This window comes from Halichoeres trimaculatus, unplaced genomic scaffold (assembly GCF_033239565.1).
Source record: "Halichoeres trimaculatus isolate MK-OKI-2021-1 unplaced genomic scaffold, fHalTri1.1 fHalTri1_scaffold_23, whole genome shotgun sequence".
Classification (NCBI taxonomy): Eukaryota; Metazoa; Chordata; class Actinopteri; order Labriformes; family Labridae; genus Halichoeres; species Halichoeres trimaculatus.
The window spans coordinates 13,227,501-13,244,676 of record NW_027437201.1 but is presented as its reverse complement, the minus strand read 5'-3'; the positions used below and the strand labels follow the sequence as shown (position 1 = coordinate 13,244,676).

Here is a 17,176-nt window from a genome sequence, read left to right as displayed (position 1 = left end):
TGTGAAAAAAAGAACATCAGCCAGACGACTGAAGCAGGAACCTTTTAAAAGGCTTTTGTTAGACCGCACGGTCAGGTCCTGGATCGGGTAAAGCCTCGGCTTTAACTACTGCTTCGGCACCCTCCTGTCCTCTCTTATGCATGAGTGCAGTTTGTTATCACAGAAGGAAAAAGCACGCACACAGTCCCCCAATCAGGCGCAATCCTATAATTAACTGATGCAGGCACTCTGTAAAAAGGAGGCTTAATGTTTCATGAAGCCGTTTTCACAGTCAGAGCAGGGACATTAAAGAGCGCTTTGTAAGAGGCTGTGGTTTCACTCCTGTGTTCATGCTATGAACCAATGATGACCTGGATCTTGAGTTGAGTGTCGTATCACAGCTGTAAGCCACTCCAGGGAGGGTGTATTAGTTCATATTGAGAGAGTTTACAAAGGGCGTGCTCTGTGGTTACACCTTCTCTCTTTCCCACAGTCGAGAGTGTGTCGAGAAGTAAACACGCAGTCGTGCCCGGCTTTTATTTTGAGGTTCTGAAATGTTTGTATTGCATGTCACAGTCCACCCCCGGCCCTGTCGCTCTGCTCAGCTCCTCTTCTTTCCTCTTTTCCTCTCTGTTCCCCTTCCAGCCCCTCCTCTTTTCCTTAATGTGGGTCAGCCATGTCGCTCAGCTGATGGCATACAGCTGCTTTTATGCGTGTGATCAGCTCATAACAGATAAATTAATGTTCAATGGTTGATCTACGGAGGACAAACATCCCCTGTGCTTGACATTTGAAACCTGAAAAGCCATGTTCAGCTTGCTTTTCTCATCGAGTGAAACTCCCTGTCTTTGACTCGTTACAACTATTAATCCACAACTAATACACACCTTTAAAGGCAAAAAATGCCCAGGATCCTTTTATAATCCATCACACACACACACACACACATTTCCACATTCATACACACAGTATTACATTGGATACCATGCTTTCATGCTCACACAGTCCTACAACATGTGTTTTAGGCGGCCGCTGCTCTGCCCGTCTACATCCCAGCGTCCTCTTGATGCCTTTTTTGCCCCCTATGTGCCCACCACCGCGTCCCACACCATCAGCTCATGCCAAATATCTTCGGTCACCCCGGGGCAAGTGCCAGCTCGCATAGTCCCACTGTCAGTCAGCAGGCACAGACAGCTGCTGGGTAGAGTTACACCATGTTACTCGGGGTTGCGGGGGAGCGTTGTTGCCAGGGAAATTGTGGTTCCGACAGGGAAGATAGCTGTCTTTTGCTCCCTTTAAAGTTTCCCTGCACATTTATGACTGAGTGCTTCTTTTACTTAGAGCATTTTTGAAGATTTATGCAGGGTTCAGATGCTCATTTTGAGTCAGAAACACACAAGCCAAAGGTTAGCATGTGGCTGCAGCAGCAATCACTATAGTTAGCATGGAGCTGCTGCTCCAGTCCGGCCCCTGTAGACCTCACCTTTGCCATCTGCTCCATCCCCAGCCATCCTCCTCCTCCCCTCTGCCTCCCCCGTGCTCTAGTTTGTCCACACATGTTCTCAGTTCGGTCTCCATTTGCCGGGGCAGCGGTGATAGAAAAACCTGGTGTGTTGTTATTTCAGAGGCCTGGCAGCATGGAGAGGGAAGTTATCTTGGGCCCCTGGAGAAGGGGGCTTGGGAACATGGTGGGGGCTGCAGGGCTGATAAAAACCAGGCCTGGCTTGGACAAGAACATGCTGATATTCACACGCACAATGTACCCTGCACATGGCCGCAGCATATCTCACGCATCAATGTGTGAAGACGCAGATGCACTCACCTCTTCCTCATTTGATGTCTTCTATTAAACAGAGGAAATGCAAATGTTTACAATGTGCTAAGATGTAAAGACGCCATAAATTACCTCCCACTAAACACAACCTGGTGTTTCCCCCTCCTGGCCCACCGTTTCCTGGTGTCGAGAAGGGATCGTCATAACATCCAAGAAAGACTCCTTACTACGCAGCGCCTTGCCCTTCGGCCTCTGCCCAGACCCTCATCTATCACACATGTATATGTGTGTTTTTCTTGCTGCAACACGCTACATGGGGTGGGGGGGTTAGTTGGCCCCAATTTGGAAAACAAGTCATCAAAAATTGGGTCTTGGAGCCGCTGTAGCTCTCTGAAGTAAAGTGCTGCCCTGTAGGAAGTCAAGCTGTCACATCAAATTTTGCTCTTTCTGCAAAATTTAAATATTTGCAGCAGTTGCAAAACGGCAAGCTGTCATTTCGCTGAAATGTTCACAACATACATTCACTCTTAAGTGGGAGCGATGTGTCATTCCCGGCTGAACATTGTAACAGAATCAGATTGTTCCCTCAGTTTGATCCATGCATTTCATTTCCTGACACTGAGAGTGTCACAGTGTGTGTGCTCTGTTGTGTTTGAAAAGAGGTTTCTGGAAAGGATATATCCAGAGCTCAATTTTTCCTGAAGTGGGGTTATTGCACAGCTCTGCAGCTATGATGCCATTAGTTTGCTTGGAGTCAATAATAGCGGCAGCACCCTCCATTTCCATGCATGTCTCTCTTCTTTCCTCTCTGCAGTTACCGCTCGCCTTTGAAACACGCACTGGTTGCTGTATGATGCTTCAACATGCACTTTAAGGCCTTTTGCCAACTGTTGCTGACACGGCGAAGGGTTTAAGATGTTAACCTGTGACTTGCAGCATGTAAAGGGTTAACACTGCAAAAAACAAAGGCTAGAGAAGAATGTCAGACTTAGAAAGTGGGGCAGGTATGAGTAAGAAGGGGGAGATGAAGGTGGAAGGTGGCAGGAGGGGGGTGTAAAGGCTGGATTTAGTTACAGTGAATATGGGAGGCGTGAGGCTCGCTGTCTGCTCTCTTGCCCTACGTTAACCTCCATTCGCTCTCCTTCCTGTGTCTGTAGGAGTGTGTGTTTTCACTTATGCCTGCTTCCCCTGCCACCAGATTCCTCCCCTTCTCCCGTCCAATAACTGTTCACACTCAGTGTTTGAACACAAACACACCCCGCTGTCGCTCGGCTTACAGCTGTCAGTCTGTGCGTGCCTGCTGGTGTGTGATCGCACACACATGACGCCCTCATTGCAGTTCATGTTAAGATGGCGTGTGTGACTTCTGACTGTCAGTTAATCAGTGAGGAGGCAGCGATCGGAGGCCCTTCCAATTTCAGCGGAAAAACGTTACAACGCTCTGAGAGAGAATGGCAGGATTTCCCTGCGAGTGAGGAAGCAGTCCCATTTCCCCTCCCAGTAATTGAAGAGTGCTGACAAAGCAATCCCGCTTGTGTGTTTATCGTTTTTCCCTACTGCCTCTCACCCACATTCCTGACAGGGAAAACAGAAATAACACCTGAATATTTAGCAAAAGTCAAGCACCATGCATGAGTGATGGCGGTCTCTTTCGCTGCACTTCAAAGCTCTTAAGTTGCTGCCAGTCGTTTTTATGGACATGCATGATGCATCGGCTGACATCTTCCAGGGTTTTTGTTCAGCAGTTTCGATCCCTGAGGCTGTTCCATAGGCCATCCCGCTTCATTATTTTAAGCAGACTTCAAAGTGAGCCTTAATGCGGTAGCCTGTGGCATGGTGGTCTGTGTGGTGTCTCATCCCCTGCACACTGGTTGCACTGAAAGACAAATGGACCTCTATATGTTCCTCCATGTATTTTACACATGGCCAGCATGTGTGTGCGTCAGTCTGTGCACGCGTGTGTCCAGATAATCTAATAGAAGTCAGGGAAACACAATGGTCTGTGACAGAGTAGGATTCAACTAAGTCCATCCCCTCTGCCTTCATTTTCTGCAGATTTTTACCCACAATCCAGCCAGCCAGCAGAGCAGCCAGCCTGCTAATGTAGTTAGCTTCCCCCCTAATGATGCTCAAATCTCATTAATATGCTTCACAGCTGGGCCCAGTAACCGGTGGGGATGAAGGTAATCAAATCTCAGAGGACTAACCTAAGGCTGAACCTCGAGAAATACTCAGCAGCACTGGGCCGAGACAAACCAGAGACTGCAGGCTTGATAATAGCCGGTGGGCTTGTGTGTGTGTGTGTGTGTGTGTGTGTGTGTGTGTGTGTGTGTGTGTGTGTGTGTGTGTGTGTGTGTGTGTGTGTGTGTGTGTGTGTGTGTGTATGTCTTGGTCTGTGGTCTCAATGCCTTTGAAGTGCTGATGTTAGCCAGGCCATCTCATGTCAGTATCAGAACTCAGACCAGTTCATCATCAGAACAGATTTCATTTCTGTCTCGTGTATATTTGTCTGTGTAAGTCTCGGTATGCTCGGAGAGAGGATGTGTCTGCGAGGGGGTGCGGCCGCTCTAAGTGCACTTGTGGCTCATGATGTATGCAAAGTGAATCTGAAGAGCGACATTACAGACCACTCACACTTGAGCTTAATTAAATCACCGGTGCTTTGGCTCTGAGTTGGAGAAACACCATGCTACATTAAACTATTAGGATATCTGAGGCATGCCCACACACAGGTTGCGTGTTTGTGATACTTTCTCTGTAAATGTTAATATTAAAGGGGAGCTCTTGGTACATGACGGTGAGCAGTTCAGACATATTAATCTCCTATCACTTGTACTTTAAAAGAAGCAGATATCCACACAGCAGTAGGAATACACAACAATGAGATCATTCAGTTCAGTTAAACTTTAAAATTAGGGACTGTGTCCACTAACAGCACTTTTTTGCAAAGGCAGCACACATTTTCTTTGCAAAACCAATACAGTTACAGTGCTCAGTATTAGAGCTGAAACGATTCCTCGAATGATTTGAGATACTCGATTACAAAAAATACTCGAGTAATATTCTCCGCCTCAAGGAATCATTTAAAAAAGATCAAAGAGTGGTATTTCAAATAGAGCTGAGGCCATATTCAGAGAGTTTTCCCCCAAGCTACCTCTTATACAAAATAGCAACAAATCTAGCTTCTTCTCTGGAGTTTTGAGACTAATGGGTCATTCTACGAAACCAGCGCCATTTGGGTCCGCAACATTTGATGGGATGTACAAGGCACAAAAAATGTGTAAAAGTGTGTTAACAAATTTTGGAGCTACCAAAGCAAGTGCTCTTGTTGACATGCTGTATCAGCAAATTCTATTTCTTAAAGAGAAAAAAAATTTGAATTTGAAAAATAACTGTTTTTAACTAAACAAAAATGTATTTAATCCGATTATTCGATTAATCGATTGGATTTTCAGTAGAATAATCGAAGACTAAAATATTCGATAGCTACAGCCCTACTCAGTATCATCATTGACAGTCTATATGAGCTGTTTTTGGGCACTGCATCCAGTCCACTTGCCATGGAAAACAGTATTAGTGTTCAGACACAACACCACCACCACACTCATCACTGTAACCCACCAATTTAATGACCAATCATAATCAAGAAGGAGCAGGACTTTTGGTCTTACCCTCAACTTAGGTGAAAAGAGTGGTGCCGAGAAATGCTTTAGATTTGAAGTCATGGGCCCTACTAGCATAAATAAGAGAAAGAGCCTGCAGGTGGACACAGGTCCTGAAATGCTTTCTTAGAAAGTCTTTTGAGGAGTATCTAGATGGCTGTTTAAAAAAAAAAACTCAAACAGTCACTGATGCCAAAATATGAGCTATATCACCTCTGAAAGAGCATGTTAGGCCGATTGGAAGATCAGTCTTTTTCATAATCATGCCACTGCAGCCAACAGGTTGGTGTCAGATGAGCTGATAAAGAATCTGCAGGCTTAAAGTTTACCTCTGTTTTGGTTCGATGATGTGATTGACAGTGAAAACACATCAGAGTGGTGTTCTTTGTCACAGACTATCTGCATAAAGACTTTGTATTCCTGTTTCCTCCTGAGGAGTTTTAAATGCATCACTTATTCTCTGTTAAACGGACTTTAACGGTGTCAGTGCAGCCATGCCGTGTCAGTTTTGTTTTTACTGTTACACCTTACAGTCTGTGCTTTTTATTTCCATTTCTGGGACTGGTCTAACAACATGCCAGACTTTATTCTCCAATGTGTGTCTGGTTAACAACAACTGCGGTGACCATACGCCCTGTGTGGTTTGGGTTACTTCTCCTTGCTAGAACACAATGGATCCTTATCAGTAACTCTGCACTGTTTTTCATTTAAACATTATTTTCATGGTCACGGGTTCCTGTGCCTGTATCCCAAAGCAAACCAGGCTGTTATTGTCTATTCATCCTAGCCCTCTTGGCTGAAGGAATGATATTCTAGCTGCAGCTTGAGTATTAGTTACTGTGGGCTCAGGAGGGGCTCCGGCCTGGAAAACTTTGCAGACACACAAATTCCCAGTGTTAACATGTTGCGAGGATATCGAGGGAAGGCTCTCCAGGCGAGCGTGAGTCAGTTCTTCCAGTGTTTGTGCGTAGGATTTGGTGGGTCACACAATAGGCGGGCTTGTGTTGATAGTTGGTGTTGATCAGATGCAGGCTGGTGTTGAATAATGCCTGGATGAGGGCTGCTGAAGAGCTAAGTAGCTCTGTCCTCCCTGCCTCTCCATCCACAGGCCTGCCTTTGTTTTGCTCCATGCCTGGGCTTGACAAGGCTCCAGAAGCCGGCCATTGTATTTAATTACAGTCGCCGGCCCCCTCACAGACTCTTGTCCTTGTGTCCCAGATTTCCAATGGGTGCTCTCATTAAGACCGTGTGTGTTTATGTGTGTGTGAGTGTGTGTGTCTGACCGATCAGGCTTTTTTAATGGCTGTAGGAAAACCCTCAGCCTGTGTAAATGGACGCACCAATGGTATTTTTTATGTGTGGATGCTCTCAGCTGGGTGGCACATCTGTTTGTCTGTGCATTTCTAATAAAGGCTGCCTTAACATGGATGAATAGCTCTGTGGCCGCACTAATAACGCAGGATGGTAATCACTCTGCGTCAGCGGAGGCAGGAGAGCGAAGAAAACCGTGAATGGTTTTGTGCTAATGAGAAAATATGCCATGTTATGTAAGAGCCGCTCTATTTAAGTTTAATTTGTTTGACACAAGTGTGTTGAGTGCGATGCCCAGTGGCATGAGCAAAGATAGCCGTAATGACACCAGTAAGATGGCAACAAGAAACTGTAGACAAATGCTCTTATTTCCTTCACTATGTCTTTTTTTGTCTTATTTTTAACTGAATCCTTTCTCCTCTTTAACCACAGGGAAGTGCCTCCTTACTGCGCTTTGCAAAGCTCCCTGTTGGAAAATAATGTAATTCTTAAATATGAACATATAATTCCTGCACACTCCAGTCCTTGTTCTCTCCTGTGCAATTAAAATCTCATGTTTTAGCTCCACACAAGAACAATTTTGAGGCTCTATGTTGAATTCTGACAAACGTGCATGTGTAGATGAATCTATAACTGAGGGCAGGAGCATGATTGAAGCAACACAGTCTCTCCTCTGTGTGTGTGTGTGTGTGTGTGTGTGTGTGTGTGTGTGTGTGTGTGTGTGTGTGTGTGTGTGTGTGTGTGTGTGTGTGTGTGTATGTGTGTGTGTGTGTATGTGTGTGTATTTTTATCACCACATCTGTTTTGTATTTTTGTCTGTTTATTGCTCAAACACAACACAGCTCTCTGTCTCTCCCACATCTTTGTGCCTCACTGTTTTCCTTCCTTCATCTCCACCCTGCATCAATCCTTCCTTTCCTCCAGTTTCCCGCCTTCTTACACAAAAAAGTCTTTGCTTATGAATCTCAAATCAGGGGCGATAAAAAGCCTTCCTATTTAAATAGAAACTGTTTCACCTTGAGGATGAGGTCACAGTGTTTACAACATGCCTGCACCCTTACACTCATACTGGGCCATTTGCACCAGGCGCAGAAAAGGTCTCTGCAGGTGTGAAAGTTGCGTGTAACATTTAGGCAGCTCATAAATGAGATTTCTTAATAACCTCAGCCTGATTGGGTGTCACTGTTAGGTGTTGCAATGTGATCTTTATTGCTGTACAGCTTAACTGTCCCCGTCACCTGAAACCGCCGCAGATCAGCTGTGTGAGATAACTAACTTGCAGGCTTTGAAGAGGCTGTTTTGTTTTTTCTCTTTTGCATGATGCTTGTGTGTGTGTTTTGTGTTTTTTGTGTTTTTTTCCAGGAAGTGTGGAACATATCTGGGCTCAGGTTGGTTTATTTTGGTTGTTCTGAATGTAATCTCCTCTTGCACCATCTGCTGCGTGGAGATTGGCGAGCTGAGACCCGCACACTGACTCTATAAAAGGATAGGAAAGAGTAAGAGAGGAAGAAAAACTTGATCCTTGCTTTATATCACACAATGTGCTGTGTGTGTGTGTGTGTGTGTGTGTGTGTGTGTGTGTGTGTGTGTGTGTGTGTGTGTGTGTGTGTGTGTGCTGTGTGTGTGTGTGTGTGTGTGTGTGTGTGTGTGTGTGTGTGTGTGTGTGTGTGTGTGTGTGTGTGTGTGTGTACGTTTGGGAACACATAGAACATGTTCCCAGCTGTGCCAATGGGCCTACAGAATCACCCCACTCTGTTAAATATAGATGACTTATTTACACTTGAGTACTGTGCTGCAGGCAGCTTCTGAGCTGCTTATCAACCTCTCAGATCCTTTCAGCAGAGGATGCTGGGAGAGCAACAGGGCTGCAAACCGTACATGCGTGTGCATGATCACAGAATGGCTCATTTCTTTAAGAGGAGAAATCTGGATGCAGAGATTCTTGTTGGCATCCGTATAAAAAGGCAGGGACAGCACACATGCTAGCTCATTTGCAAACACGGATTATTCACTTAAGGAGTCAGCGACAGGCCGCAGGGTGCTGGTCTCTGCTGTGAATGTGTGTTTTTATATTCGATTAAGGCACCGTGTTTGGCAACACACAGGATATTGAGGTCAAAGTCCGATACATATTACATGAAGGCAGCAGCAGGTTGCTCCCCCCACAGCCCTGGACAGCTTTGTTTACCATGTAAAGCCCATAAAAATATGGGAGCTTACAAAGCGCTCACATGTTGTTTGGTTTGTCATGTTAGTGCTCAGTGGATGAGTGTATCCAGCCTCTTTTTGTTTACTGTTCTCAAATTGAATAAGAGGGTCCGAAGTTGTGCTTAGTCGACTCATCAGATGGCTTTTTTGGACACATCATGACCTTTATACTTTAATATTTTCAAGCTTTCTGCCTTAAAAAAGGCACAACATAAACATGTATATTAAAGCACGACTCATGGCTTTGCATCAGAGGAGAAAACCTTTATTTGAACCCTGCTGGCAAAGCTGCTTTTGGCTGTTACGCACACACTCACACTCACACTCACAGCAGACATAATTTAAGCAGTAAATAAGAATATTCTGCAGACGCTGGTTTCTTTGCTGCTTTGATGATCTGTGTGTGTGTGTGTGTGTGTGTGTGTGTGTGTGTGTGTGTGTGTGTGTGTGTGTGTGTGTGTGTGTGTGTGTGTGTGTGTGTGTGTGTGTGTGTGTGTGTGTGTGTGTGTGTGTTGTTCTCTGAAGACATTCCTCTCTTGTAGCGGATCAAGAAGAATGCCAGAAATCAAGAAGTAGTCCTTGTATTTGCAGTTCTTTTATTTAACGCACTGCTAGAACATGAGTAAGTCCCCCTCCTGGTGATTTGTATTGGAGAAGTGTATCTAGCTGGACCGAGCTGTCGAAGATCTTCGTGTGTGGGTGTGTGTGTGTGTGTACACCTGAGATGTAGTGTTTATCCCACTGATATCGATTAACGCTGCGTGTCTGTCTGCGTTTCATCTGATAGCGTCCGCTAACCCCACTGTTGTTGCTCTCCTTCTCTCTCCACAGCAATAGAGACCCAGAGTACCAGCTCAGAGGAGATAGTGCCAAGCCCGCCCTCGCCTCCCCCGCCGCCCCGCGTCTACAAGCCCTGCTTTGTGTGCCAGGACAAGTCCTCAGGGTACCACTATGGTGTCAGCGCCTGTGAGGGCTGCAAGGTGAGACTCCCGGCCTTCCTCTGAAACTGCCGAGCAAGCAAGATGTTCATCAATCTCGTAACCTTCATGTGATTCATGCTGGGAAAAAAATGGATGCGCTCAGGCTTTCACAGGCTAAGATGAGATGATAAAAAAAGATAAGGCACGGCATTTGGAGGATTTCACATCCTATTGAGTTTTTACAGTTTAATAGTGAAACTTGACACTGGAGATGAGCCAGGACTCAGTACGTTTTCTGTCTTCATTGTTTGATGTGCTTTATTTTACACAAGAGACAGAGAAAGCAGTTATTATGCATATCAGCACACAATCAGTATAAGAGATTTACTTATATCCTGAAAAACAGCTGTACAAGCAGCAGAAAGTTGAAGGTGACAAGAGATAAGACTTTGGGTTTGTTTTATTGCATATTTCTGACAAAACAACATTTTTTCAACTTGATTTAATGATTTCCAAGGATGATCCACGGAAACACAGACACGGAGTCAGCATAAGAGAACGTGTGAGGCCTTAATACTTTTTAAACCCGTCTCACGGCCTCCTTTGGTGTCAGTTCCCAAACAGCAGGGGGCGTTGTATCTCGAATGCATGTCTACTACAGTACTAGAGAAGAAGAAGGTCTTATTTTCTTTTTTACCATTTAAAATGTTGGTGGTAGGCAAGGACAGGTAATTGTAAACAGAACGCTTGAAGCTGAGCAACACATCTAGTTAAAAGTTTCCCATACTCTTTTACTTTTGCCTCTTATCCAATCATTTTCCTCGGTTGTAAGCTGATCTGCACATCGACTCTAACATGTCTGAGTTGGATTTGTTTCTTGAACGTCTCAAAGCTCTAACCTGTACCTGCCCCATCGTAAAACAAGATAGCAAATATAAGTTACCTCCTCCTTATCGTGTCCAGATGTACAGTGTTTGCAACTTTTACATATATGGAGTGTTGCTATACGTGTCAGTTCTGCTGACGTGCCCACATTAAGCTGCCTGTTATCAACACAGCCATGTTACACAGATGCTGAAGAGGCCACATTACCCCCATCTGCTCTGTTATCAGTGGATGGTTATGGAGCTCATGCATGCATACATGCTCTGCAGTGTGAGCACACAGACTCCTTTATCTAGCTTCCCCTCAAGGTGAGGAGCTGAGGTTGTGTAAGCTTTGAGGAGCAGAGAGATAAAGAAGGAGGGAGGATCTGAGAAATATCATGCAACAGTGCTGCCAGGTGCAGATGTAGTTTATCAATGGAGATCTCTGAAACTGCCTTGTTAGGGAAATCATGCAATCCTCAATAACACAGAGAGGTTTTTCTAGGTTGTGGAAACCTGAGTAATAATATCCACACACAGTGAGGTTTCCTCATAACAACTTTTCAGTGTGCAGCAAAAAGAAAACAGGGAGTGGTTTGATAAAGGCAGGGAGGGTGGTGCTGTCTGTGACAGGTGCCTGCTAGACCCTTTGACTTATTGACTGTGCAGCCAATACTGTGTGTGTTTCCATATGTGCAAAGGGAAGGGGGTGGAGCAGGGAGAAGGAGCCATACTGAAAAAAAGGGGTGGAGGCAGGAGCAGTGAAAAACAAAAAAAATGAAGTGCAAGGAAGGCAGAAACTCAGGGGAATGTAGAAATTCAGACAAAATGGTACAAAGATGGCAGAGACTGCAGGGAGCGGGAGAGCAGACTGTGCTCTGAGAGGCATGAAAAAAGCTCGAAAGAGCAAAGTGGGGATGGTTGGAGGGGCAGCAGATTAGGGGGACAGGGTACAGGGGCCACAGCTGAACTCACTGACACGACAAGAAAGACGGTCAGTGCATCAGAGCACGAGGGGGGGAGGGGGAGAAAATGACTGAAGAATGCACTGGGAGGGAAGCTCAGGAGAGCTGGGAGTCTGGCACACACATAAATACAAACACATAACTCTTAAAACACAAACCCTCTGAGGGCTCCATGAAACAGAACCTGCTCCAACTTCCAACTTTTAAAAGTGAATAAAGGCGAACCTCTGAGCTGGTTTATGGGCACAACAACACTGCTGCTGAATGTGCTCCTGCATGAGGCCTGTGGGTTTCAAAAAACCCTCTAACCTCTAAATCTAAACCTCAGATCTTATGCCTGACACAATATTGGATATTGACTAGCAAATCCATGGTATTTAATCTCCAATAAAGGAACTTAAAAAACTCTGATTTCATTCGGGCAATAAGAAGCAAATTAATGATTCTTAGGACAGTGACTTTCCAGACAGAAAGAAAGAAATATTGAGAAATGGAAAAAGCTGCAGATTGGGTTTGTGTGCACCTTTTGTTAGTGTGAGAGAAAAAAATTGTGTGAGGTTCCCTCTGAAAAGCCAAAATCTTTTTGTAAATGCATGTAGGGATGTGCTCTTTTGCTTTACATCTATGTCGTCAAGTTTTTATTTTGAGATTATTGCATGTTTGAAACAAAATGTGCAGCAACCTGCAGTATTTTAAATCCCTGGACCACTTTTATTGGGTCCACTTAGTGTTGCTCCACATCATCCAATAGCATCTGATTAGTCAGGGTGACACTTTTATTAATAAGACTCCATTCACAGCTCCCACTGAGAGTTTGTGTGTGATAGTGTGTGTGTGCTGCCAGTTTTATGGTTGGGTCATCCGATCTTAAAAAATGAGTCTCTCATCCAGGGTTGGTGTCAGTGTGTGAGTCATGACACTTTTACCAGAGACAGCAGATGTGGACTTTATGTAATCAACTGAAACCCACTCTGTTTAAATTTAAGGAATAAATATTGAAAACATTATGCTTACAGTGCCAATGAAGAGCAGAGAAGACATACTTTATTAATCTCCTTGGGGGAGATTCTGTTTTTTTTTCTCTAAATCATGCTATATATACACACACATGGACAAACAACGCTTTGCACAGAAACATAGACTGATTAGAGAAGACAGAGTGATGGTGCTGCACTCTCAGTATGCACCTGAGCAGTTGGGGGATTTGTGCCTTGCTCAAGGGCACCCTGACAGTGCTCAGGAAGTTATGCCAATACCTCCCCAATCTTGGTCCACACCAAAGCTTGAACCCAGCGACCCTCTGATCACTAAACCAAGTCCCTAAGGACTGAGCCACTGCCACCCCAGTATAATGGGTGAATTTCTGTTCGTTTTTATGCCAAAGGCTCCAAAACCGCCTTTAAGATGTATTACACTCAACAAAAGACTGACACTTTCTATTATAAGGTGCAAAAACAGTTTGATAAACAGAGTGAGGGCAAACAATAACCAAGCTGTAAGCTTGAGTAATTAGTTGTTTCTTCGCTGTGATCACAGTGTTATTCTCTCCGTCAGCTCAGAAATAGTGTCAGAATTAACTCTCTAATTAGCTTTTTTGAGGCCGTTGTACTGCAGGGACAAAGCTGATGTTTCTATTCATCAGCCAACAGATACGTGTCGGTGCAGGAATGGTTTGAAAACAATCATAGACAATAACTCGATGCGTACATTTTTACAGTCTCAGAGCTCTGAAACGACGGAGGGCTGCAGCTGAGGTATGCAAAAAATGTCAGCTGTTTAATCTAGGATTAATTTCATCAAATATTTCTCCATGAAGCCATCAGCAAGCTCCACATTCCTCCCCGGCTGAATGTAATGAGTTTTCAAGCTATGGCTGAAGAAGGTTATTCACATGAATTCAGATCATGTCCGTGCAGCAGCTAAGTTAAATGAATGTAAGCACTTAGATCAAGCATGGATAGAGACACGGCTGCTTTGAAGCTTTACTATGAAACCTGATCTCAGGTCTGATTACACACAGATTTTAACAATTCTTCATAACCCATAACCAGGTTATAGATCAAAGCACGATAGGATTCTTCAGCTTTAAGTGTTAGAGAAATGTTTTAAATGCAAAAACTGTGGATGTGTGAGAGCGTCTTCAGACTGTGCAGATGCAGCTGTGTCACAGAAGCTCAACATAACAGCAGGTTTTTTAAAAAAACATTATAAAGAATGTTGATCAAACAATAAGAGTATCCAAAGTTCAGCAGTCAGTTTTCATCCGCCGGTCCCCTCCATCCGCACGCCGGCTGTCTGCCCGTTCCACAGCCGCAGTGCTAATTGAAAAATTCAGGATGCCTTCTCCATATCTCTGACTTCAGAGGAGATGACTTGGCATAGCACACTCAATAATTCAACACTACAGGCATGTGAATGTATATGGTTGTCTCATCTGAGACTGGGGTAAGTTGAGGGTTAGCAGAGTCGGTTTTGCTGCAGCTCGCCAAACTACAAAGGCGTTTCCTGGGGGCTGCAGCGAAAGGGAGGAAACAGAAGGGGGATGTTGAGCTGTGCTACTTGGAGACAGCTCATTCGTTTGTTGTTTAAGTTCTAGCGCTTGCACAAACTCACCGGCGCTGCACTTCTTTTCCCCTCTAGATATTAACACTTAAACATTAAATATGCATGCCCGCCCCCTCATGTTTATGTTTTTGTCTTGGAGGCACAGCAGCGTGGGACTGGCAATTTTTCTTCCTGGTTTCCACTCCACCGAAATCCCCAACTGCCAATTCCAGCCGGAGTTTCCCCTTTTTGCTGTGTTTCCAAATTGCTGTCTCACCAAGTATCCATCTTCAGCTAATGTTTGGTCTTTGCCGCTTCACAAGCAAAGCCGTGGCACACTTGTTCGCATACACACATATGCACTGACACAGTGGGAGGCTGGGAACGCACTCTTAATCTGGGCACACTGTGAAAGTCACGTAAGAGAGGATTCCTGTGCTTCCCCTGTGAACTTACCAACCCCAGACTGTTTCCTTCTTAATAATTTTCTCACATGCATGCAAAGCAGAGCTGCTGACACCCTCACAAACGCGTAATAGTGCACCCAAACCAAATCATTGGTTTGTTGTCACCGTTTGCTCCTCTTCTTCCTCCCTCCCTCTTGCTCCCTGCTCTGAACGCTGCAGGGTGGCTGACAGGCCCGCTGAGGGCTCTTGTCGCCGGGCGGATTAAGTGGTGATACAAAAAGAGGCTTAAGGGCCGCAGGAAGCAATGACTCCTAAAAGAAGGAGAGAGAAAGAGGGAGTGGGGGGAGGGGGAGGGGACAAGCGACGGGCCCATGAGCTGAATGCAGCAGCCAATCAGGAGGTGTTACAGGAGGGCACCTGAGCATTGTGTTGTGAGGACCGAGTGGGTCAATCCCCTGGTGATATCGTCAGGGTCAGGGTTAGGGCAGCGGTGGATCAAAGGGGACATGATACACGCCCGCACGCACAGGCGCACACAAAGACCGGGGACTTATCCCCCCTGCATCAGCAGCTAGTATTTACGTCAAACCATAAGCCTTGTTTTCTTTAGTATGCTGTTTGCCTGAGCATCGCTCTCTGCTTGGAGGTAACGGGTCTAACTTTAAGGGCTCGACAGGTGAGAGCAGATGGCTGACTACCTGTGAGTGCAGCTCTGCTTGAGTTTCTGTTCAAGAGATCAAGGTTTCCACTGGAGGTGGATTTATGTCAAATGTGAAAATAATTTTTAAAGAAGTAATGAGTCATGGGATAAATTATTGTGACTTGGTGCCATGAGCGACTTTTTTTCTTCTTAATTTCTAATTTGGCTCCACCACCTGTATAGAAAGTCTGTTGAGAGTATTCCTGTTGGTACTCCACTCAAACACAAACAAGCTAACTGCTCACACTTCCTCTTCTTAGTTCACTTGAAGCCTGAATCACTTCCGCTCTGTGGCCGTGTACTGGAGATGTGAGAAGAGCCTGGCGCTCTGGGGGATGGACCAGTTGCTGGTTTTAGGTCCACCAGCCATCTGTCGGCTAGCAAAGCTAATCCCCCGGCATGGGATGGGGCTCCCTGGCAGCTACCCCACCACAGCACAGCACAGCACAGGACACACACAGCATACTTCCCCATGCCCCGCCCTGCCTCCCTGCATCCCTCTGAAGCCCCGCCCACCCTCTCACCCATCAAAGCATAACCAATGTCCCACTGAGCTGCATCAATACAGACATTGACCTGTATTACATTTGTTGGAGCCCTGCTTTCTGAGGACCCAGTGAGTTGTGGCTGATGTGTGTTAACCTCTTTTTATCTTACTGACACACACGGGATGCTTCAGCAGAAAGGCCACAGAGGTTAACATTGATTTTATTGTGGCTACATGGAAATTACCCAGAATACAAGTTGTGGATCGTGGCTTTACAACTGATTATGAGAGCATTAAGAGGGTCTGTAGGTTTGTGCATCCTGTACAGTAATTTTCTCTGAAATAACACATTGCTCTTTTTAGACTTTCTCCTCACAGTTCTCAGGACTATGAGTTTATTTGATGCTTTTATTACAACATATGGTCTAAATGTTTGAATAGCTTCTCCAATGTTCTTTGAACTTGTTTGATAGAAAAGGAGAAATAAAAAACAGGAATTCCCTTTTTTGTTGTTACACAATGCTCTCAGCTATGATCTCTCTCTTGTCCTCTATTAATACATGCCTGTCCTGGATCTAGATTTGCTTATTTCTGGCAGAGTAAACTAGGCCACAGTTATGTGGCACCCACTAACCTCTGTGCCTTTTGCCCCAAAAGGCTTTGGATGTAAAACCTCACCACAAGCATTTTTTGTAACAGGCCTTCAGTGAATATTGCTGAGGAGGTGGAGAGCCTCATAAGATAGTGACGGACCATTAGACTCGGTCCAGATTATGTCACAGAATAAGCTCTTTAAGGAATTAACTGTTTGATGGTCCTATGCCTTTGAAGTGCAGCTGTTATGGCTTTTTCTGAAGGCTTCTTTTCAACTTAATTTGTTAACACCATGAGTAAGTTGGATTTATGATCGTTGGGGGATCGAGATGAACAATGAAACCATTCGAAATGTGGGATTAGAAAAGGCAAATACCTCATATTATACAGACATGATCAGCATGTTATCTGCTGATAACTTGGTACGTGGGAGTAGAAGATTACACATTGCCTCCCCTCTAACCAGCAGTATAATTATTGGCTGATAAAAATATCAGTATTCTTCCTGAAGGCCCAAAATACTGGTCACATTGTGTCCATGCTGTAGCTGTGGTTCATAGCTACTGCTGTGATGCTCTATTACCCAGATGTAAACAGTCACAGATAAGGGAGGTTAGCTTTCAGTTTGGCAGCAATTAATATGTGGGAAAGCAAACAGTTTGCCAGGTGTATTAGCATCTTTCCTCTCCCCTCATCCTCTTCTCTCTGTCACCCACTCAGGGCTTCTTTCGGAGAAGCATCCAGAAGAACATGGTGTAC

General features: G+C 44.9%; 1 protein-coding gene across 3 annotated transcripts in view; it reads left to right on the top strand.

Annotated features, from left to right (window-relative positions):
- raraa (retinoic acid receptor, alpha a) overlaps positions 1–17,176 on the top strand; it is a 167,151-nt gene that overhangs the window by 139,723 nt on the left and 10,252 nt on the right. For all 3 annotated transcript variants that reach the window (XM_074663060.1, XM_074663059.1, XM_074663058.1), the window contains 2 exons: positions 9,766–9,914; positions 17,138–17,176. The exon at positions 17,138–17,176 is cut by the window's right edge and continues 103 nt beyond it. In XM_074663060.1, the coding sequence (XP_074519161.1) occupies positions 9,766–9,914; positions 17,138–17,176 (188 nt within the window). The remainder of the gene's footprint in view (positions 1–9,765; positions 9,915–17,137) is intronic.